The following is a 24,790-nucleotide window of genomic DNA, read 5'->3' on the forward strand; positions in this document are numbered from 1 at the left end:
TCTTGGCTTGTCTTTTTAGCCAAAAGATCTAACATTTTGAGTAGTTTACATAGCAACATGGGTCAAAAATCGGTGGGTCTCTTGGCTCGTCCTTTTGACCAAACATAGAAGACATGGCCGCAAACAATTTGAGTTATGTGGAATCTATGGAAGCTGGGTTGTGGGAAATCTATGGAATCCAGGGAAAAAAGGGAAACCCAAAAACTTGAATGCTAAAGGTCTCCTTCTTTTCATCGCAGTTCGTCACCAGAATAGGGAAATAAAAAAGAAAGAAACCTAGACTTGAATGCTATGGTTGACTCAGAAATTCACAATCTGCTTACAATTCCCTCTATTCATCTTCGTCTTCATCTTCCCAACGGTCAACTCTAGATTCCTTCATGGTCGCAACAAATGAGGTCAAAGGAGGAGAGAGAGAGAGAAAAAAGACTTGGGTAGGTAAAACCCACTGTCGTCCTCATCGTCCTCCTCTTCCTTGCCATCATCCTTGTCGGCCACGCCGCCCTGCCTATCTCCTTAGCTGTTCACTTCCTCTTGGCTTTGCACACCATCTTCCTCCTCTTCTTCCTCGTCATCTCCTCGCCATCCTCATTGATGGCGGCGAGGACACCGCCCTCCTTCACAACCCTAACTTTCTCATCCTCTTCGAGCTTGATCTCCTCCTCCTCCTCGTTGGAATTCATCGTTGCAATCACGATCTCGTGCTCTCTGAGATGAGAATCTAGTGATGTCTCGGCTCGATTGTTGGGAATTACTGATTCCCTAAAATGGATTCGACACTAAATCGAACCCTTGACATGAATGCAGAAGATGAGCCTAGAAACAAACATGTATCACCGATCAAAGACATACCACGAAATCGAGCGTACTTTATTGTCCACAGGTTAAACACCAACGTTGAAGTTCGAGGAAGAATCGATCCCCATTTACCAAGGAGCGTCTTGTTGGTTCAAAGGGGAGAGAAAAGTTATGTTGGTTTTAGGAGAGGGAGAAAAGAAAATCGTACATTCAACCAAAAGGTGCGTTCTCTTTTTCTTTTCTCCCTTTAAATACGTCTTCTCCAAAAGACACATCCTTCAACGTAACACCCCTTCATATCTCAACCCTTCATCCATGGGCCCTTATCTTACAGGCCGGGTTTTTAGGCCCAACATGGGCGGACGGGCCTTAAGCCCATCATCATATAAATAAATAAAACCATCATCTCCCACTCGCACATGGTGGGCTGAACAGGATCCTCTTTACCTCTTTGCAACGTTCATACCGGTGAATAATCCATGCGACCAGCATACTTTGAGAGCTTGTTACTATACATCTGTTAGGAATATATAGCAGCTCATAATGGGCATCATACTTTGAGTAGATTTAGTATGCAGTACCCTAAATCGATCGATCACATTTATATCTCTCTTGATCTCCTTTTAAACAACGATATATTGTATTCACAATTATGATTATCCCAAAGGCAGTCATAATTGATCGACCAGTGAATACAAAACTACAATGTGATTCTCCAAATTTGATCTTCTTCTTTCTTTCAAACTCTCAATTTCAATTCAGCTTGCTTTTCTATAAATATCACATTAGATCGAATCAATTCATGATCATTGACAACATCCTAAGATAGCAAACACTAAATAGAAATATTGAGAATAAGTAAGAGTCATGAGGGCACTAAATTAAGGAACTCTTTTTCTCAAGAGTCTCACACAGCATAAAAGTTGAAATCAAACTTTTGCCACTCTTATTGGTCGTCTCATGCATACATAGTATGAAATACGTATTGCGGTATTTAACTCCTTTCCCATGGAGCGTATGTCTACACCTTTAATATCGTGCAAATGATAGTTCAGACATACATAATGTCTAACTTGAGTTCACATATCTACTCATTCACAGAATTCTTCAGAACTCACATTTGGCATCATAGACAGATAAAGTAAAATATGTGGGTTATTTTACTTTTGGATATAGTAAATATTATGTCCTCATCTTAACACTTAGTTAAGGCGACATATATATTTTAAGCTTGAGCTCTCGATTATCACCTAGATAATAAGCTTAAAAATCGTCTTATCTCTATTTATCACACAGTAAATAGAGGCGATTACCCGTGTGAGTGAGCTAATCTCTTATCTGTCCGACATACTTTCTCAACTTAATATAATGCACTGAGCGTTAAGATGCATAAACGTGAAACAAAAAAAATTCATAGGCATTAATGATGAAAACACAAATTCATCAAATGTGAACACTTAAGGGAAATTACAATATTCAGTACATCAACCTCTACGCAATCCTAGAGATTTCACATGGCCACAAAATATATCTCTAGGTATTGGCTTTGTTATAGGATCTGCTACCATTCTATGCGTAGATATGTATTGTAAGTTCACATCTTTTCGTGCAACCATATTCTTGACAAAATTATAGTTGGTATCTATATATTTGGTCTTGCCATGATATTTTGGATATTTGGTGTACGCTATTGCTGCTTGGCTACCACAGTTAACCAACAATGAGTCTGCAGCATTCTCAATAAAACCTAAATGATCCAAAAATCTCTTAAGTCAAACACCTTCTTGTATTATTGCTGATAATGCCACGAACTCAGTTTCCATCGTGGACAAGGCTATACACGTTTGTTTCTTACTGCTCCAACATATGGCGCCATTATTCAGTAAGAAAACAAACCTAGAAGTAGATTTCATTTCATCTAAATCTCCTCCCCAATCAGCATCTGAATAGCCTTCGAGTTGCAGATCATTTCCTTGATAACTCAACGTATAATCAGCAGTTCCATTTAGATACCTCAGTATTCTCTTAACGGCTTTTCAATGTGCTTGACCTGGATTGGATTGGTATCTACTCACAATTCCAACTGCAAAACATATGTCAGGTCTTGTACACATCATAGCGTACATCAAGCTCCCAACAGCACTAGCATAAAGAACATGTTGCATTTGTTCCTTCTCTTGTAGAATCCTTGGACACAATCTATGGCTCAATCCTTCGCCTTTTGTAATAGGAGTATCTATGGGTTTACAATCTTACATACGAAATCATTCAAAACCCCTATTTATGTATATTTCTTGCGAAATAGACAATGATCTTTTCGAACAATTTCTTGAAATCTTAGCTCCAAGAATGTATGCAGTATCACCCATATCTTTCATCTCAAAGTCGGAAGATAACTAACTCTTCACAGTATTAATAAACTCCATATTACTTCCGACAATTAGTATATCATTAACATATAATGATATGATCACAAATTGATCTTAGGATCTTTTGATATATATACAATAATCCCCATCTATCATTGTAAAATCATATGCCATTATGGTATTATGAAAACGTATATACCATTGTCTCGACGACTACTTAAGGCTGTATATCGATCTCAAAAGTCGACATACCTTTCCTTCTTAGCCTTCTATAATGAAACTAGTAGGTTATTTCATATATATTTCATCATCTAATTCTCCATTGAGGAAAGCAATCTTTACATACATTTGATGTAACTCAAGATCCATACTAGCCATTATTGCCAGAATAATGCGAATCGAGGTAAATCTCACTACAGGAGAAAAATGTTTCTTCATAATCAATTCCTTCCTGTTGATTATACCCTTTCGCCACAAGGCGAGCCTTATGACTTTCTATCGAGCCATCAGCTTTACGCTTTATTTTGAGAACCTACTTGTTCTTAATAGCTTTGCGTCCTTTTGGAAGATCAACCAGTTCCCAAACTTGATTTGACTTCATTGACTCCATCTTCTCTTCCATTGCATGAATCCATTTTTCCTTATTATGGCAATTTAGAGCCTCATTAACATTTCTTGGCTCATCTTCATCTTGTGGAGCAACCATGAAAGTTTCCCCTTCAATGTCAAAACGTCAACGGGGAATACTTTTGCGACTTGTTCGCCGTATGGGAGATTGTACACTTTGCACATCATTCCCCATCATGCTCCCACTCATATTAGATAATGACGATATCATCTCATCATGTGGTTGTAATTGAGAGTGAGTTGAATTAAATTCATCACTTCTCATTTTACTCCCACTTGGACAAATTCCACTAATATCATTATCTTGATCCAAGGTTTCAAATAGGGAGTAATCTTCACCTATTTCGCCTTTCTTAGGAAATTCATTCTTTAAGAATGTGACATCCCATGATTCAAATTCAATTATACTCTCACTTTCTTGCTCACCTATGAACACATACCATTTCGAGTGTTCGAAGTATCTTATAAAAATACTCCTCTTTCCTCTGGGACCCAATTTTCCAAACTTGTGAGAGGGCTCATGAGTATAGGCAGCACAACCCCATGGCTTAAGAAAACTTGTGAGAGGGCTCATGAGTGGAAGTAACTGATTTGGAAGGCACCTGGTTAAGTATATAGGCAACAGTTAACAACGTATCACTCCAAAAAGTTATAGGTAAGTTAGCATGCGCCATCATGGACCTAATCATTTCCAATAAGGTTATGTTTCTTCTCTCCGCAACACCATTTTGTTGAAGAGTATATGGAATAGACAATTGTCTCTCTATTCCTTTTTCATCACATAATTTTCTGAACTCATCAGATAAATATTCTCGACATCGATCGAATCTCAATGCTTTTATTTTCTTGTCTAATTGATTTTCTACTAAGTTCATAAACCTTTTGAAACAATTTAATGCTTCAGATTTATGAAAAATTAAATAGACATATCCGAATCGAATATAATCATCCATAAAAGTAATGAAATAAATAGCCCAATGCCTTCCTCTCACATTCATTGGACCACAGACGTTAGAATGGATTAAATGCAGAGGAAATTAAGCTCTTTTACATTTTCCAAATAGTTTCCTTGTCGTTTTCCCTACTAGGCAATGCTCACATATGGGCAAATCAACTTTTTCAATATTGCCCAACAAGCCCTCTTTGGCCAGTCTATTCATACGTTGTTGGCCAATATGACCAAGTCTAGCATGCTATACATTCACATAATTATCATATGAATTAGGAGATGTGAGAAGAGAATAACAAACATTTGCATTAATATAATCAATATCAAATATAATGAAACTATCTAGAAAATAACCACAACTATAGAAATTTGTATCGAAAAACAAATCCACACATCTATTATGGAAGTTCATATTAAAACCTAGCTTGACCAACACTAAAACAAATACTAAATTCCGACGAATCTCCGGAGCATACAATACATCATGTAGGAATAAGGTGCGTCCACCACGCATATTCAATTTGGCAGGTGCCAATCCCTTTAACTTCAGCTCTGGAGTTATTTCCTACATAAATCTACTTAGTTCCAGTCGAAACTTGTCGAAATTCTACGAATGATTCTCTATCCTTCACTATATGGTTTGTTGCTCTCGAATCTACAGTCCACAAAGGATCAGATTCAGTTAAGAATACAGAACTTGACACATTAGCAAAGCTTTTAAGATTACAAGGGGTGAGTACCTTCTTTGACTCGCGACAGTTGCGAGCGTAGTGACTCTTCTGGTCATAGTTGTAACACTTCACCCTTGAAATACTCTTCACTCGAGGACATTTTCCTCTCTTATGTTGGTCAGCTCTTGGTTTCTTGCAAGAAGGACTTGATCCCTTGCATTTCCACATATTGAATGAATCAATGCGCTTGCGCTTAGAGCTCGAAGCTCCTTATGAGCTGGAAGCAATATAGCAAATATGTGTTTTATTCTCAAATGCCTTGAGGCGGTCCTCTGCTAGCTCGAGGTGGTGCATAGCATCCTCAATTTCTTCCATAACATGGTCAAGAGCTTCTAGTGCTTCTTGATTTTCAAGCACACATTGAATTTTCATATTCAATATTTCACAATTCTCACCGTTCATTTTGTCTTCTTTGTTTAAATCAGCAATTATGTTCTTAGTTGCCAAAGTCATCGATTTGAACATATCAGACACATATGCACGAAATTATTAATGCCTATCATTTATGCATCTACTTTGCATAAAATCATCATATTAATGAATAATTTCAAATTAGGTTTCAGAATCAAGAGGTCACTATGTTTCCAATCATCATCTAAAATCCTAAATTTGAGTTATTATTAATATAACATTCTATGCAAAATAAATTCTTTGAAATTACAAAAATTTCAACGAACTACCCACAACAGTTAATAATAACAGAAAGTAAATAATACTTTGATATCAAACAATGATATAATAATAATGCTTTCACATAATACAACTAACATATCAGTTGCCACTCCATCAATAACTAGGTAGATAACATTACATAAGATATCCACAAAGCACACTAAATAAAGACTAGCCAAAACATCTAACACCAAGTCAATATACGAACTGGGAATGATCATCTTTTGTTCAATTTCTTGATCTTTTCCCTTGTAACAATCCAGTAATAATCATTTATAAAATCTATCACAATTTTCCTATACGAAGCAGCTCTGTTGACTTCCCATACGCGATTCAACACTCCTTGCCATTCTTATGGAAGAGTGTTCATGAAAAATCACACCATCTCAAATTGTGGAATGGGACTACCATTCCATATGACCTTTTGTATTTTCCCGTTGACTTCAAGAACGTGATCAATTAAGTCGCCACTCTCCCATCGATGATCAGTCAGCTCGGCTATCAACTTAGAAAGCCTTTCCTTTTGTTCATCGGTAATTGCGCGAATAGGTGTGTGCAACTTAAGGGGAGGCATTGTTCCTACAACAAATGCAGAACAAATAAGGGATTACATATAATCCACATAGACTTAATTGGAAAAAAAAACACATTCTTTTTTCCCTTTTTTCCTTTTTTTTTGGGTCAACGGTCAAAGTCAACGGTCAACGGTCAGCCGATCGAGGTCAATCGGGTCGGGTCGCCGAGCCAGGCCGGTCAAGCCGGGTCAGACGGACCGACCTGGCACGTGCGGCACGCGTGCGCAGCTGACGTCACGATGACGCCAGCTGGCGCGTGCCATGCACGCGCCACCGGCGGCCCTGGGCCGCACGTGCGCGCGTCGGCCCCGCGCACCCATGTGAAGCACACGCCTGGGTCTTTGGATCGGCGCGTGCAATGTGCCGATTCATTCCGGCCGCACGTGGCGGTGCGTCCGACGGCGATCCACCACTCGTCTTGCTCGTCTCGACAAGACCTTTGACCCTACGCCATCAGAAACTGATTTCGACTTACAGAAAATCGAAAAAACGGGTGAACAGTGCTCTGGTGTCGGGATTTTTCCGTCCCCGATTGTTGTCGTCCGTTTTTTTACGAAAATTCAATCAAAAAATCATTCATAAACATGAAAAGAGATCGGGAAACATGAACAATAGCTCTAATACCAATGTTGGGAATTACTGATTCCCTAAAACGGATTCGACACTAAATCGAACCCCTAAAACGAATGCGGAAGATGAGCCCATAAACAAACATGTATCACCGATCAAAGACACACCACGAAATCGAGCGTACCTTATTGTCTACAGATTAAACACCAACGTTGAAGTTTGAGGAAGAATCTGATCCCGGTCTACCAAGGAGCGTAATGTTGGTTCAAAGGGGAGAGAAAAGTTACGTTGGTTTTGGGGGATTGAGAAAAGAAAAGCGTACGTTCAACCAAAAGGTGCGTTCTCTGTTTCTTTTCTCCCTTTAAATAAGTCTTCTCCAAAAGACACATCCCTTCAATGTAACACCCCTTCATATCTCAACCCTTCATCCATGAGCCCTTATTTTACGGGCCGGGCTTTTAGGCCCAACATAGGCGGATGGGCCTTAAGCCCATCATCATACAAATAAATAAAACCATCAGATTCCAATAAAAAAAATGAATGGAAATTCTTTGAGAAAATGGAAAAATGAAAAAGGAAAAAAATTTATGGATGAAGAGCTTCTTTGATTGTGCTCGAGCTGGGTGGCTATGAATTATGTGTTTGGGGATTTGGCAAATTATCTTTTGCATTTGTGATGTTTTTGCTATGCACTATGCCTAGCTAGTTTGAGAAAATATTAGGTGGGCCGGCCACGTCAATCAAGAAGGGACATGTGGCTCCACATGGAGCTGCGTGGAGCCACTTGGAGCCTGGGTCTCACTTTTTTCTAAGCTAAATTTTTGCCTTCCCTTTCTCTCTTCATTAATTTATGTCTTCTCCCACCATTTGAACGCCCTTTCTTCTCTTCTCTATCCACCATCAAGCCACACAATTCACTCTCCCCTCCCTCCCTCCCTCCCACTCTCCCTCTCTCTCCTCTCCTCTCTCTCTCTCTCTCTCTCTCTCTCTCTCTCTCTCTCTCTCTCTCTCTCAAATCTCTCCTTCCCAAGGGCCCATCGGTCGCATTCAACATGACGCCTCTATCTTCACCACCATAACCTCTAACACGATCGATGCCTCCCCGTCCTGGAGCCACTCCCTCAAGCCACATGAATCCCTCTTTCAAAAATCTCTTGGGAGCTCAATTGTCGCATCCCTAGCTCAAATCCGCTGCCTCAACATCCGCCTTCCCCTCCACTACCTTCGGCATGACATCGCTGTTGTCCTAGAGCCACTCCCTCAAGCCACACGAAGCCCTCTTTCAAAAATCTCTCGAGAGTCCACCCGTCACATCCCAAGCTCAGATTCGCTTCTGCCTCCACATCCATCGTCGCCACTCCCTCAAGTTGCATGAAGCCCTCTTTCAAAAATCTCTTGGGAGCCTATCCGTCGCATCCCGAGCTCAAATCCACCGCCTCTAGCATGTGGCCTCCGCCTCCGCCATCTCCACGCCGTCAAGCTACACAATGCCCTCTTTCAAAAGTCTCCCACCCAAAAGCCTACCCATCGCATTCGAGCTCAAATCCATTGCCTCTAGCACATCCCTCTTAGGAGGGAAAGATTTTTGAAAGAGGGCTTTGTGTGGCTTGATGAAGTGGCGGCAGTGGAGGCGACATGCCAGAGGCGGTGGATTTGAGCTCATGATGCGATAGACGAGCTCTCAAGAGATTTTTGAAATAAGGCTTCATGTGACTAGAGGGAGTGGCGATGGCAGAGGCAAAGGCGAGGGGAAGTGCCAGAGGTGGTGGATCCGAGCTTAGGATGCGACAAGCAAGCTCTCGAGAGATTTTTGAAAGAGGGTTTCGTGTGACTTGAGGGAGTGGCTCTAGGATGGTAGAGGCGTCGTGCCGGAGGCAACGAAGGTGGAGGCGAACGGATGAAATGGTGTGGCTTGATGGCGAAGATAGTGGAGAGGAGAGGAGAGAGGGCGTTCAAATGTGAATGGTGTGAGAAGATAGAAAATGACATAGCAATTAATGAAGAGAAAATGGGAAGGCAAAAATTTAGCTTAGAAAAAAAAGTGGGACCTGGGCTCCACATGGCTGCATGTGGAGCCACATGTCACTTCCAGATTGGGCCTACACACAGTGACGTGGCATGGTTGGCTCACCTAATAATTTCTCAACTAGTTCAGAAAGCTTATTGCTAACGTGGAAATGCCATGTCGGATGACTAATGGTAATTGTGGAAGAAGAATTGACGGGCTAGATCTAAGATATGAGTGAAAGTCCGTGCCTTTTTTAGACAAAATAAAATTTAGACTAGATTTGGAACAATACATAAAGTTTGTGCTTTTCTGTGGAATTGGGCCCAAAGCCCCAATTTGATCCGTGGAATGACTTCCGCTCGATTTTGGGGCTAGGGTTTTGAGAAAAAAAAAAACATATTTGGAGGAAAATGAATCCAACTTACTCCCTCATTTGTCAAAATCGGTATCAAAATACGAAAATACAAACGCGACATTTTTAACCAACAAAAGAGCTGCCGAACGTATACAAAAGAAGTCTTGCAAGTGAAAAATCGACTTTTCGAAAGGATCTCCACAAAATGCGTAGTGGCTAGTAACCGTAGCATCGGTTTCGCGTACTGCACGAGACCACGACAAGATGCCGGGTTTAATTAAGAAACCCAGAATGTATTTGCATGCAGGACAAAAGCATACTAGTGAACAAACACTCCAAAGTGTTAGTGACGAGTGGCGATGATGACTTTGTTCTCGCTAGCAGGTGATCAAGCCACGACGACGATGATGAACCAGGAACTCCAAAAGTCTCATCATGATTTAAAAGACCTTCGGATTCTCGTGCATGTCGCACGTCACATTCAAAACTCCCGGGCTTGCGGCGACAGAATAATCATCGATTCACCATCTTAAAATAAAAAGTTCTATCTCAATTTTTCAAACAAGTCTTAGTCGATGCAGTTTCTCATTTGAACTCAGGCTATATTGTATTTTGAAATTCCATCACTCGATTCAAGCTAGACCTTCGGATTCTCGCAGATGGGACTCACATGCAATATGACCACATTCAATTTTCCGCACTTGTATATATACATCATCAGCTCCACTAGTGACGTGGCAGTCATTGTTGGCCACCTCATCATCCTCCTTACAAATCAGATGCCACATAAGCAAAGTCTGGCCAAATTTATCTTTAGAGTATGAATTGGGAGCGTACATCACTTGAAGGTTGGCCACAGGTGAAAGCTGGCTGGGGCCTTTTTTTTTTGGGGGGGAAAGACCAGAAAAGAGTATTATTCAAAAAACATAAGATTTATGAGTTCTATCGGTTTTTTTAATGGGATAAAAGCACAATTGATCCCTAAAATTTCATAAAATTGATTAATCAGGTCCTTAAAACGTTTTTTGTTCATGTTGGGCCTTCCATCAAGTAATTGGATTTACTTACTGACGTGGAATAAAATAAAAATAACGAAGAAAATTAAAAATCTAAAATGATAAAACACTAGAGAGGGAGGGAGACAAGGAGAGGAAGGATGGGCGGTGGCACCGATGAGCGTGCGGCATCTCTCGTCGGACTCGAGTGAAAGCGTCACGCCTCATATGTCGCCCACATCGTCATGGCTTGCCACCAATCAAAGGTGGCCACACGGAGATCAGAGCACCCAATGAGTCTAAGCGTCCGAGTGTCTTCATGTTTTGGAAAAATGGGCCTAGGACTTCTTAAATCCAGGCCTTATGCTAATTAATTAGTTAGATCCGATTTGGTCTTTTACTTTTACTCTTTTTTAAATAATTAATTAATTAATTAATCAGATCCTTTAGCTTTCGCACTATTCCACAAAAATGACAAAGGCCATGAACTCGTGATAAATGTTCATTGTACACTTTTTCAATCCAAGTGAACATAACTTCAAATAAACTTGTACTCGATAAATTATAGTCATCATCACTAATGCCACACTATTATTAAACCAAATGAGGAAGAGGAGAACTTATATTTAGCAAGAACGAGTTAGTTTTATAAGAAAACAACTCGTGTGTTGACTAAGAACAACTTGTATATGCTAAAAAGTAGTAATTATGAAAAACGACTTATATTTACCATGAACTCTAGTAATTGTCAAAAATGACTAGAAATTACCATTAGGTTATGCTTACGGCAATAGCGGTAAATTCATTTATTAGTGATGAAGTTCATGAACTCATTTAAGACCTTCTTGATTAATAGTAATTTTTTTCTTATCAAGTGACCTGAATTTTAAATATTTTACTCAATAAATTAGAGTAATTGGTAGTAGACTTTAAAATGGGCCCGGTGCCACAAGGGCCCACCCAGATTCGGCCCGAGCCATAAGGGCCAGCCGAAAAGCATCTTCGTGGGCCTGAGCAAGGGCCTACATTAATTAGGTCCTGCCCCGTCCGATTGGGACCGAGCCAGGCCCATCTAGCCTGCACACTTCTGCATCATTCTTTGTTGATTGCATCTTCGTTTGCACCTCGCAGCGTTGCTGAGGTGAGGTCGTAAACCTCCCTCGCCACTACGTGCTCCGCCGTGCTAGTCGTGGCTCGCCACCAGCCGCCAATCGAAGTTGGGCACGTGGAGATCGGAGCACACAGTGAGTCTAGGCATCCAAGGGGGTGCATGACAAACCAGAATTTCTGTTCCAGAAACAATTTTTCTATTCCAGACCTGTTTCTGGAATAGAAATCCGTTTGATAAACTTATTCCGTTTTTCTATTTTTGGAATAGATTTCTGTTCCAGAAATAGATTTTGATCAGAAATCAGAAATAGAAATTTTTTACTTCTCTATTTCTGAAACAGAAATCAGAAATAATTTCTCCATGAAATTTTCTACTAAGATGAATATGCTTAGAAAAAGTATTACCAATAAGATGGCAAGAGATCATAATATGCCGGAGATTCCATGAGATCGTGTTTTCAACTTTTGTAATATATTTCTATTATTTTGTATTTGGGGATTCCCAATCTTTGCTTTTGTAATGTGATACTGTATTTGATGATTCCTATCTCAATTCTTGTAATGTGATATTCTACTTGAGGATTTCCCTTATTTGTAATGGTCCTTTATGACAAGCTCTATTACACTTCATAAAATTCGCCGATTTTGTAAAATTTGCCACAAATTGCCCAATACACTTCTTTGTGTTTCTTTCTAAAACGATTGCTCGATATCATAAACCGTGGCGGTGATCGACATGACATACTAGCATGAAAGGGATTAGAATATGGTTGCCCACCTTCATTCTACTAGAGTTTTGGGAACATTCTATCATGCTCAAAAGTAATGCATATTGATTTCTTTTTTCTATTTTATGGAGACTATTGATAAGTATATTGTTTGACCGTAATTGCCTATCTAGGTGGATGCTAAAGAATTTTGTGTGAAAATTTAGAAAATTTGATATAACAACTCCTACTTTGTATTTTTTTTTTTCAAAAAAGGAGACTTTACTAAAAAAAAAAAAAAAATCTTACTTTGTATTTGGGTCAATGGGTTCATAAGCATATGAAATTTGCAAGAATGGACATCTTATTTGCTGCAAAAAAAGAAAATTTTGTTTTAAGAAATAGAAATTTTATACTTTTTGTTATCAAACGAATTTCTATTTCTAGAATAGAAATTTTGTATCGTTATCAAACAGATTTTTTTGCTCAGAAACTCGTCTAGAAATAAAAATAGAAAAATCTATTTCTGTTCCAGAAACTATTTCTAGAACAGAATGGTTGTCATGCGTGCCCCAAGCGTCTTCATGTTAAAAATAAAAAGTGAGTCTAGGATTTCTTAAATCAAAGACTTATGCCAATTAGTTTTTTTTTTTTTTTTGGTCAGTCCTACTCTATTCCTACTCTACACTCACTCGCAGACTTATGCCTTGCCTATTGCAGGGCGTGGGAGTCGCAACCCACGCTCGAAACTTACGCGTCCCTACCCCCATCCCCCCTGAGGAGGTGGGGATTTGAACCCCTCACCTCCCCCTTCCATGTTGGAAGGGTGGCCACTGGGGCGAACCCCCAGTGGTTATTATGCCAATTAGTTGATTAGATCAAATTTGCTCTTTCGCTTTTCCTCTTGTTCGTTTCGATTTCTTCTTTGTTTTGGCAATTTCACTTTATTATTATCTGAAAGTTAATATTTGAGAAATTATATACCGTTGCCACAAATCAAGGAAGTACATGAGAGCGACAAAGAGAACACCCGTGTGAGGGGCTCTAGCGAAGTTGGTACTTTGCTACACCTTCGAAACAGTGATGTCTCAATCGCGGCATCTAACAAAAATTTAACGAGCGATTTTTGATTGAAATACGACGTCACGCCATGCCTGAGTGGCCATGTAATTGAGTGTTCGGACTTCTTAAAGGATCCAATTAATTTCTCTAAATCATGATTATTCATTCATTTTCTTTCTTTCATAGTAATCATTCGCTAGCCTGAAAATTGAAGTTCAAGAACTAAATTGGCCAAAAAAGATAAAATAATAGCTTCAAGACTCAATTGAACATTTTACCTCTATACCTCTGTTTATACCGTAGACTTTCTATCTTATACAATATTTACTTATCAAGTCACTTCTTGTTTGTTCGATAACTTGAGTTTAACCTCTTTTAGCTTCAATGCCGACCTTGTTGTGACCATGTTATGTTAGTTATAAAAACCCCTTTAGTTTAATTGGCTCTAACCTACCAATTGGTTGACAACATGTAGGCTCCGTTCGACCAGGCTTGGGACCCCGATGCTCGTGCCTGGATCCTTGGCACCGGAGCTCAGGTCCATCAAAAGTGGGCTCAAGTCTATGGAGACCGGGCTTGGGTCCACGGAGGCCAGGTGGACCATATTTTAATACCAAATGTATATTTTGGTCTCTGTTAATGAACAAATGCGAGTTGGGGGCCCATCGCACGTTTTCATGTAAATGTGGTGCTACACAAATGTTTCTCAAGAAGCAGCATTAACAAGCTAGGCAAATTCAATCTCATGTTTCACTACACAAGAGGATGATGCACAATAAAACTTCTTTATTTTCACAACCACAAATACACTAATTCTTTCTCCTCCTTACACTTCGTTTCACTCCGTTGTAGTACTCCAAGAGAGAGAAAGAGAGATGTAGTACTCCAAGAGAGAGAAAGAGAGAGCTTATGCCAGAGCAAGCTAATAAGCAAAATAGTTACACATATGAAGATGACCCATAGAATTGACCTAATAATATCCATACTATAAAAAGTCTCCCGGTACTAATAAATAACAAAATAAAAAGAAAGAATGCATGAGTATTTTGGCAGTACACTGAATATGGTCTCCTTTACTTAGAAAATCTCATTCCATACTTTTTGAAGATTTGTGCTCTTCATCTTGAGTGCATTTCCAAATTTTTCATTCTCAATTAGACAGTCAAAAATCGACCCAAGATGTAACTTCATCATATTCATTCACTGTGCCTCCTAGGGCATCACTGCTCAAAAGGGGAAACCCTCAAATCAGTATTACCAGAAGAGAATCGAGTCCAATGTACTTTCAGTAAAATTTAACTAATTAGAATGCGCTTCACCATGATATCACATAATATAGCATTAGATAGTGAAAACTCTCTCAAAATGGAGGGTCGTGACAGAGTGGAACATGTCCCGATCGGGTTGCATGAACTCTTCCAGGAAGACGCAGGTTTATGCAACCGCTGCTATGTGGATGGTATGCGAGGCAGGGTCTTTTGGGTGGAAAATATCGCGGTTTGTTTCGAGCTGTTTGCTGTAGCATCATTCGGATAAAATAACCAAGTCAGAGTGTATAAGAGATTCATAATCAAACTGAGACTTCATGTCCATGTAATGTAAAAATTACCAAAGCTACCTTAAACGAAGAGGCCAGACTTACCAGTACAGCGCATCGGTGCCGTGGCTCATGCGAGCAATGCAACCGTTATCCGGGAAGTTCGTGGCCACCAACGCATCGAGTGCCATGTCAATTCGGCCCTACCGCCCAACCCGGCTCCGAGCGTATCCGATGTACACTGCACATTCACCTTAAAGCCATCTAAGCCTACGCATGCCTGCCACCAAGGCGCTATGTTGTGTGAGAGGTGGATTAATAGAAAATGATTTCCTTTTCTTTTCTTTTTTCAGTGTGGAAATCATTTTTCGGTACCTTAAAAGTGTCTTTTTCGTTGACTGAAAATCTTTTCCTTCACTGATCTGTTTTCCGTGTATCAAACGCCAAAAAATATGGACAACTTTTTCCTGACATTTATTTTTTCGAAACAAATAGAATTATACTATAGTGACCTTTCTTGGTGTAGCTTTTTTTGTCACGATTTTCCTGTAATTTTGTCACCCGGTGGAGACGACCATTTGTCTACTTATTTTATATTATTATGATGAAGCTTGATGTGATTTTTCTTTCAAAAATAAATGATGGCATTTCTTTACTCGGTTATCATAATTAAGTTAGCATAAGAAAAGAAAAAGTAGAAGAAAAATTGCCAGTTGTTGGGAGGAGAAAGTGTCAATGTCAACTTCTCATAGAGCACTACGGACCGCCACGCATTTATTTAATTAAACTAGATAAGATTAGACCGAGCTATTGTGTAATGTGCAAGATGTGCATATCATCTCTAGAGGTGAACAAGAAGAACTGATAAAAAGCTGGTTAATTGGTTGAGAAGAGACGATACAGAATGGGAAGGACAGAGGATAAATGTAATTACAGCAAAGTAAGCCTGAAATGGGAAAGAGTGCCACTTTCAAGTAAACATACCCATCCACCTTCAAGATAGGCAAGGGTTGGATTTCCGACACCATTTGCAGTACATATCAAAGTCACAGGACACGCCTGACATTGAGCATGCGAACAACGCGAAGGCAACTGTTTGGCACATTAGGCAAACCTTGCAGCAAGTCAAAATGACTTATGCTCAAGTATCACAACTCATGTAGTTTTGATAGGACAGGTAACCTTTTTATAGAGCTCAAGTTATCAATTCTTAATACTTGCAGTGATTCAGATTGATTTACGAACAAACTTAATAACTTGCGTAGTTTTGATTGTTTAGTTAACCTTTCTATGGAAATGCATTCATCAATAAAAATAATTCATAGACTCAATTGAACATTTTTAAAAGGTCTGAGATCTATTGGTGCCTCTATCCCTCTTTTTATATCCTAGAATTTCTATCCTAAGTTGAGTTTAACCTCTTTTAGCTTCTACCGTGAATTTGTTACGACCATGCTACGTCATTTTTATAAATCCTCCACTTTAGGTCAATCTTCCCTTACCTTTGAATTGATATACATCAATGATATTTTTTGTGTAGCTTTCTTTTGTTATGATTTTCCTCTAATTTTAGCATCTGATGGAGACAAAGGTTCTATCTCCTCATTTAATACGACTATGGTGGGGCTTGACTTAATTTTTCTATAAAAAAAAAAAAAAAAAAAAAAAAAAAAAAAATTGGTGGCATTTCTCCATTGTTAATCACAATTAAGTTAGCCTAAGAAAAGGGGGAAAATAAGAAGAAAAATCGCCATGTGTTCAGCGGAGAAAGTGCCAATGTCAACTTCTCATAAAGCCCTACGAATATGCACCACTACGCATTTGATCTAACTAAACAAGATAAGAAAAGACAATGAAATAAAGAAATGGGAAAGAGTGAAAAATGGGGATATGATATGAATCTTTAGAGTGAACAGGAGGAACTGAAAAAGAGGTTGGAAGGAGACAAAGTAAGAAAGAAATGGGAAGGGAAAAGACAAATGAAGAAACTAAAGGCAAAGTACGTATGAATTGGGAACGAGTACCGTGTCACCTCCACATAGCTCGCCTCCTTGCGCAGAGGCCCGGGTTTGACTTCCGACACAAGCTGCAATATGGGTCAACGTCACCAGACTCGCCTAACAGTGGGCATGCATGAATAACGGGACGCCATCCGTTTGGTACAGCACCTTGCAGTGATTCACAGTGAGACAGTTCCATTGACCGCAGCCTTCTATGTTTTGATAGCTCGGGTGAACTTTCCGTGGACCTCCAATCCCCAATTGACAAAAGCGAGTTTGGTAAATCAGGCAAACACCGCAGTAATCTACAGTCTTCTACACGCAGCCTCCTCAACTTATATAGTTTCGATAGTTTAGGTAACCGTTCTATCGAGTTACCTGTCATAATATGTAATTCCTTCAGCGACTCCATTTCTTCCAAATATCGAATCTCGATTAATTGAGGACACTCCCAAATTGTTAGCTCTTTGAGCCTCTCTAAACTTGATAGATCCAATATCACCAGCGACTTACAGTAATACACATCCAAATGATGGAGACACTCTAGCTGTTCGATAACGATCTCTCTTGAACTGCATTTACCGAGTGTTAACTTGGACAAATATCTCAATTCGGAAAGGAGTGGTTGTACCATCGGTGACTTGACACCCGTTAATACCAAACTATGAAGACCTAGAGGAAGCCTTGGGATAGATTGAGGATCATCACAACATAATGAAAATGACGAAAGCTGAGGAGGCAATATGAGAGATTGAGGATCATCACCAGATATGTGTAAATCTGAAAGCTTAGGAGGCCATGTCATGTCCATATTTCTACTACCATGGTATGCTAACGTTTCAAGATTCTCCAACATCCCAATGGTCTTTGGTAGCTCTCTTAACTTACTCCATTTCATATCCAAGTGCTCCAGCATTTTAAGGTATCCAATGGAATTGGGTAACTCTCTTATCATGCTACATAACATATATAAGAACTTCAATCTTTTAAGATATCCAATTGAAGCAGGTAGTTCAGTAATCTTTGTACCGCACAAGTCTAATTGGAGTAATGACTCTAGTCCTCCAATGGAGTTTGGTAGCTCCCTTATTTGAGTCCATCCTAGGCTCAAACACTCCAAGATTTTGAGATCTCCAATAGAATAGGGTAACTCTTTTATCTTGCTATGTTGCATAGTTAAGAACTTTAGTTTTTTAAGATATCCAATAGAAGCAGGAAGTGCAGTAATCTTTGAACCCCCCAATCTTAAGTCAAGCAATGATTCTAGCCCTCCAATGGAGTTTGGCAGCCCTCTTATTTTAGTGTCTCCTAAGTCCATTTCTTCCAACATTTTGAGATCTCCAATAGAATCAGGTAACTCTCTAATTCTTGTGTCATACAAATTCAATCTGAGGAGCGACCTCAATTTCCCAATGGAATCCGGAAGCCTTCTAAGCTGATAACAACGCTCTAAAGACAAGCATGTCAAGCCCGCCATCTCTCCAATAGATGGATGAAGCTCCCGCATACACAACCCTTCTAGCTTTAGACTTGACAAGTTCTTTAGATGGCATATTGCAGAAGGCACTACGCCCAAGTCAAAATGGGGGCTTGTAGACAACTTTGATTGTTGAATTCTGGCTACAATTATTTCCAATCGCTTTAGGCGCTCTAGCTTACCAATAGAACTACCAATTTGTGGCAACTCCGGACAATGTTCAGCAAAAACCAATATCCTCAACTTCAAGCACATTGAGAAGTCAGGAGTTGTCAAGAGATAGCATCTCATGAGATGTATAACTTGCAAGTCACTGTTCACCTGCGAAACAAACTACAATTAGAAAAGTAAGGCAAGGGAAATGGCAACAAATGTGTATATGTGATGCGAAACCATACCAAGCATGGGCCCCATCCATTCCAGTTCTCAGGAATTTCGCTATTTGAAAGCTTGAGTACGACTAAGTTCTGTAAACATAGATTGACTGCCTGCAAGTGTGAAGGGCAACGATGCCAAGAGAGCCATTTTAAATTCAAGAAAAGATTCTTAAAGTCTCCCACCAAGTTTCCCCTTTCTAATTCCAAAAACCTTAAGCTAGGCAGCCTCGAAAACTCTTCACTTGTAAAGTTGCGATCTTCAGAAAGTCTAGTTAGTTTGAGAGCTATGATGTTCTTTGTTCCCTGACAACATGAAAAGGCATAAGTGAGCTTTCCTACGGTAAAAAAAAGGAACGCGTTCTGTGAGTAAATATTGCATATTCTTGTTCTATAAGTAAAGCATTATTGTTTGCTTCTACTTTTAGATTTTAAATGTACGCTATTAATATTTTCTAGATATAAATTTTTGTTACCATCTTCAATCACTCAAAATTAATAAATTTAGTTTTTATGATGTGCAAAGCAAAAGAACACATTCAGAAATATACTCTAATCGAGCCAATGTTCCCTTGATCGAGAAGACGGAAACTATGAATGAAATTTACCGTTCTAGTCCCCACTACTTGCAATGCAATCTTGGGTTGCCAAAGTCTACTACGCTTCCCAGGAACATTGACGTCTTCTCGTCGAACAATTTCTCTTCCAAGGTCTCTAAGCAAGCCATGCATCAATAGTGTATCATCATCATTGATCTTTATCAAAGACATACCAATGAGGAAATCGATCTCAATTTTTGGGTAAAAGGCCAAAGCTTTCCACATGTAGTATGGATAGATTCTTTCTTCACCAATATAGTAACAAGCAATATCAAGAAAAATTTCTCTTTGTTCTTCGTTTAGCATTTCAATGCTAATCTTTAATTTGTCATAGATATGTTGCTCAGGAATCGACTCTAATTTCTTCAACATATCTTTCCAAATTGTTTTTGTTTTGCGATAAAGAGAACAACCAATAACTTTAAGAGCCAAAGGAAGCCCACCAGTCATGCGAGTAATATTGCAAGAAATATCATCGTAGTCACGTGGAGGGGAATCCATTCCGAAAGCATGCTTGCTAAAAAGTTGAAGGGCATCGTGATAAAGCAATTCTGTCATTTGATAAATTTTATACTCTTCAATTGCCAAATTGTTGGTGTCTCTCGTTGTAATAATGATTCTGCTCCCCAGACCAAACCAATTACCCTTTGCTGCAAGCATAGAGAGTTGGTCCCACTCATATAGATCATCAAGAACAATAAGTACCTTTTTGTGGCGAAATCTCCTTTTAATCTGGTTAATCCCTATATCAGAGTCAAAAATCTCCACTGGTGTGGAGTTGAGAATTTCTGACAATAATTGCTTTTGTAATTGGACAATTTTGCCATCCTTTGCAGCTTCTTGAACACCCAAAAGGAAGCTACACCCATCAAACCGACCAGAAATTTGGTTAAAGACAACTTTAGCAAGAGTCGTCTTACCAATGCCACCCATGCCATGGATTACTAGATAGCGTACATCAGGAGAACCTTCATCTAATAGGTGCATGACATCTTCAACACAATCTTGAATTCCGACTAAATGATCGGGTAGAATTTTTTCTCTTTTATTCATTTTGATCAAAACTTCAGCGACGATTGATCTAATGAGTTGACCTTGGCTGTCATATTTGATACGAAGGGTTTAGTCAGATCTATCGCAGAAAGAATATTAAACTATTAAGGTTAGAAATATTAGAAGTTAAACACAAACCAGCTAAGGGAGTGGGGGTGGAGACTGGGCGAGTGGCCCCCTCCCAAAGATTTTTCAATATATACTCTACGGATAAGTAGGAAAAAGTCAATTGTAAGTAAATTGCCCCCCAAACAAAAACAAAACAAAAAACAAAAAACAAAGAAGCTGGAAAAAGAAATATTAATTTTACAAAAGCTCTAACTCTTTTTACAAAGAAAAATATATCAATCAAAATCCATGTGAATGTACTTAAAATGAGTTGCAATTATGTAAGTTTATAAATGTTAAACTTTGCAAAAGATGCTCCCTCCTCCATAAAATTGTAAAAACCGAAACCCGTGGACTTTCTTCCTTTAAATATGCAAAGGATTTGTTTTTTCCTTTTTGATTGCTCAAATATGGTGAGTGCTCTGTTTTTCTAGTTTTGCATGGTTTAAAATAGTAATAGCTAGAACAATTGCTTTCTTGTTTCAAATCCTACAAAAATTGGATTTAGAAGTTAAGAAAAAGTATGTCTAGTCTATCTAAAAGATGATAATCAAATAATTAATTCAAAATTGATTTGTCATGTCTTTCTAGAGAAAGTATCTAGTTTTGACTGGAATTGAGCATTTATTTGATTGAGTGGATGTGTAGTTAGTAGTAATCAAATATGTGTGAATTCAATGATAATTTGATGAAAGAGAGAGCAATGGGTAGTTTTAACTTTTGATGCCAGGATGAGTATTATTAATATCAATTAAATATCTAAATCAACGAAAAAAAAAAAAACTGAAACCTTACCCTGTATCCTTGAGATCCCATCCTTTGATATGAGCGACCTCCATCAGAGCCTCCTTCCATTGCTGCACTAGATTGCTGCCGAACTTCTGCTCATGTTTTTGCAAAGCATCGTGGTATAGCCTGGTTTTGAGTTTGACATCATCAGGATCCACGTCGAAGAAAATCGGTAGGATCATTGCGTTGTCATCTCTATTTCTCAAGCAGTCCACCTTGAATGCAAGCTCGCGAAGACACCACGCACTAGACGCATAATTTTTAGAGAAGATGGGCATAAAGATTGTGGAGTTCTTAATCGCACGCTCTAGTTCGCCTTTCATCACTTCACCTTTTCTAATCTCTTCGTCGTCTCTGAAAACATGAATCCCAGCTCCATCCATGGAGTGATAGAGGCAATCAGTAAAATTCCGGCGAGTGTCGGGCCCTCTAAAATTCAAGAACACATCAAATTCAGCCCCTAGTGACAACTCAACATCATCTCTATCGGTCATGATCGCCGCTTTTCCATGCGATGAGTCCCTCCTCTTCATCTTCAGGAGTTAAGGTATTATGAGGAGAGATGCAAGGGTAGTGTCTAATAATTGTGATTCCGGAGGATTTATGGACGAGCCAAATGAAGAAATCATAATCCTTTATTTGATGTTGTCTAGGCCAGATTCGTGGAAATCAGGGTAGTTGACTACCAGGTCCCATTTCCCTCTTTTCTTAAGAGAGAATTATAGTAATGGGTGGGGACATCGTCGTAAGCATAGATATATAATTGGAATTCAAAAGGAATAAGGAGTCTGCGTGATAGAGATTCTTTGAAACTAACTTACAACAAGCAGCCAATCATGTGGGGACAAAAAAGTATCAATCTACGGAAAAAAAAAAAGAAATATAAGGGACCGATAAATTGAAGAGACGGCACTTCCATTCGCATTTTGTTGTATTCAATGAGTGAGGACATCATCTGTCCATAATTAAATTAATATAGAGAAAGCATTCATTCATGGATTACATTCTATTTGAGTAAGTAAATTATGTTCTATAGAGGCTACATTTCCAATAAAAAAATTTAGGGAAAAATACCATATACTTCTTTTGAAAGTAAAAATTTCTAAGATTAAAATTTCTTGTTGGAAAAAGAGTTGAAGCCAAACATTTTGTAATAGGCATGAGACTCTTATGGTAATGCCTAGAAATGGTAGAGAAAAAAAAAAAATTCTGTTCTTCCCCTCTTTTCGAAAGTATTATCTTCTTTTTTCCCCTCTTTGCAATGAGCCAAAGTGTTGTGGGAAGTTTGGCATTGCACATTCTCTTGGTAGGACCGAGAAAATTTCCTGCAATAGAAAATTAAATTGTATGTTAATCTAGTTAATAATATGAGTTTGATTGCACTTCAAAACAGAAAATACATAATTTCGATTGATTCCAGTTTCCGTTCAGAATTATTAAACTGAGAACTTTCCCTCAGGTCACAACTGGACAAAGTTTATTTGATTTAGAAAGTTAACAATGCACTGATGCTCTACTCCACGCACCACATGCATGCGCGGCCAGTTGTCGCTCGAATCTTCACGAACCACTCTCCATTGACCGTTTCATCAACTTTCAGAGATCTGCTGTCCTCAGATCTTACGTTCCTTCAATCAATTTGTTCTGTGAATAATAACTCGTCTAATTTATTCGCACCGTGAATAATAAAGAAGTCTTATTTGAGCTTGAAAGTTTTTGATTTGTTTCTAAATACGACTGAACTGTTGTTTTAAAGGTAATTTATAATGGATATTCAATCAATTTTATTCTTTGCTGAACACCAGAATTCCTTTCAAAGTGATTTTCCACAAAATCAACCGTAAAAAAACAACTCATTTTTCTTGAAAACAATTTTCTTAAAATTATTTTCCATTGATCAGAAAGTATATCAATTGATTTCACTTCGCATTCTAATTGGTCATATGAGTTTGATTACCCTTCAAAATAGAAAATACCTAACTTCAATTGATTCCACCTCAGGTGTTAAATTATTAATCTAAAATCTTTTGCACGCACTAGATAAATCCAATCCGACATGTTGGGTTAGGTATAGAAAGACACGCATTTGAGTGGGTTAATTAACAAAAAAATTTATCAGCAAGGTGTCCCCATTTCATAAAACGATAGTTTCATAAAAAGTTTAGAAGCTTTTAATTCTGCCACTGTCTCGCGTTATCTTCCCCCATGTCAAAACAGGACAAAGGCTATCTCATTCAGGCAGCTAGCAGTGCACAAGATGCATGAACCCCGTCCCTAATTTCAAACTAAGAAAACAAACAAACAAAAGATGTACTCTAAAATAATACCTACTTGTAAGGCAAGACCAACAGGACCAGTCAATTGACAAAAACGAGGGATGTAACGACAAAATTTGTTCATATCTCAATATGAAAAGATGATGATGTTCTTTTCTTGAATTATCGGACGACACTTTCCTTCACATTTTGTTCTATTCGAGGAGCGAGGACTCCCTCCGTGCATATATAACTGCCCCGTCATTTACGTGAATTTATGATTCCACGAAGGGTCGATGCATGTATTCATCTTTCCAATTTTAAGATAATGAAAGCAATTCAGTCATCTAATTTTAATTAAGTAAAATATGTCGTATATAGTTACAGTTCAAATAAGTTTCTAAAGGAAAAATACTACACATTTCTATTTCAAGATTATAATTTCTAAGATAAAATTTTCTTGTTGGACAAAAAGTTCAACTCGAACGCTCCGTGACATATGGGGGATTCCTATGATAGGGTCCAAAGAGACAGCTTAAAGAATTCTTTTTCCCCTCTTTTCAAAGTAATATCTTTGTCGCTACTCGCTGATGATAATATATTTCCCTCTCACTAAAAATTAAGCACTATTAGCTTGCAAAGATCACTTGTTAAATCATCCAAATATATTTCCTAACTGAATATTATGGTAATCTATTATGTAATTGATGACCTAATATTTTTGTAATTCTAAAGTGTCAACTAAATGATAAAGGTTCTCGAAATACGATATACAAGCAATAGGAGCCCCAAGCTAATTGGTTGTATGTTGATTGAGTCATAAATATTTTTAAAGAATATGTAACTCACCTAAGCTCCCTGCCGGTGACATTAACTCATTGCAAATATCATGTCCGTTTAGTTATTTACAAAATTAAAAATTACTTTGACAATAATTAGGAAATATGACACTTAAGTTTCATCTAAAATTGAGTGAGACACTTGATTATGAGATTCTATTATAAAATAGAATTAAAAAAAAAATTCATAGCTTTATGTGACTCAAGAAAAAAATCAAAATCATATGGTTT

General features: G+C 38.5%; 1 protein-coding gene across 3 annotated transcripts; it reads right to left on the reverse strand.

Moving 5' to 3' along the window:
• Positions 1 to 14,583: 14,583 nt before the first annotated feature.
• On the reverse strand, positions 14,584 to 22,113 carry LOC104428750 (disease resistance protein RUN1). 3 transcript variants are annotated; one of them, XM_018866350.2, is made up of 7 exons: positions 21,472 to 22,113; positions 19,525 to 20,614; positions 18,941 to 19,222; positions 17,090 to 18,863; positions 16,877 to 16,878; positions 15,171 to 15,345; positions 14,584 to 15,044 (listed from the first exon to the last, which is right to left on the reverse strand). In XM_018866350.2, the coding sequence occupies exons 1-4, from the start codon at positions 21,996 to 21,998 to the stop codon at positions 17,094 to 17,096; spliced, it is 3,669 nt and encodes a 1,222-aa protein (XP_018721895.2). In that variant the 5' UTR covers positions 21,999 to 22,113; the 3' UTR covers positions 14,584 to 15,044; positions 15,171 to 15,345; positions 16,877 to 16,878; positions 17,090 to 17,093. The 3 variants fall into 3 exon arrangements, with proteins under 3 accessions (XP_018721895.2, XP_039163970.1, XP_010040003.2); XM_039308036.1 differs by having other exon boundaries at positions 15,171 to 15,359; XM_010041701.3 differs by lacking the exon at positions 16,877 to 16,878.
• Between the last annotated feature and the right edge of the window lie 2,677 nt (positions 22,114 to 24,790).

The sequence above is a fragment of the Eucalyptus grandis genome, chromosome 3 (genome assembly GCF_016545825.1).
Source record: "Eucalyptus grandis isolate ANBG69807.140 chromosome 3, ASM1654582v1, whole genome shotgun sequence".
NCBI classification, from domain to species: Eukaryota; Viridiplantae; Streptophyta; class Magnoliopsida; order Myrtales; family Myrtaceae; genus Eucalyptus; species Eucalyptus grandis.

Coding starts and splice junctions, on each gene's coding strand:
- LOC104428750 (XM_010041701.3), bottom strand. CDS start 21,998: ATGAAGAGGAGGGACTCATCGCATGGAAAAGCGGCGATCATGACCGAT. Junction 20,615..21,471: donor TGGGATCTCAAGGATACAGG/GTAAGGTTTCAG, acceptor CAAATATGACAG/CCAAGGTCAACTCATTAGAT. Junction 19,223..19,524: donor AAGTAGTGGGGACTAGAACG/GTAAATTTCATT, acceptor TCATGTTGTCAG/GGAACAAAGAACATCATAGC.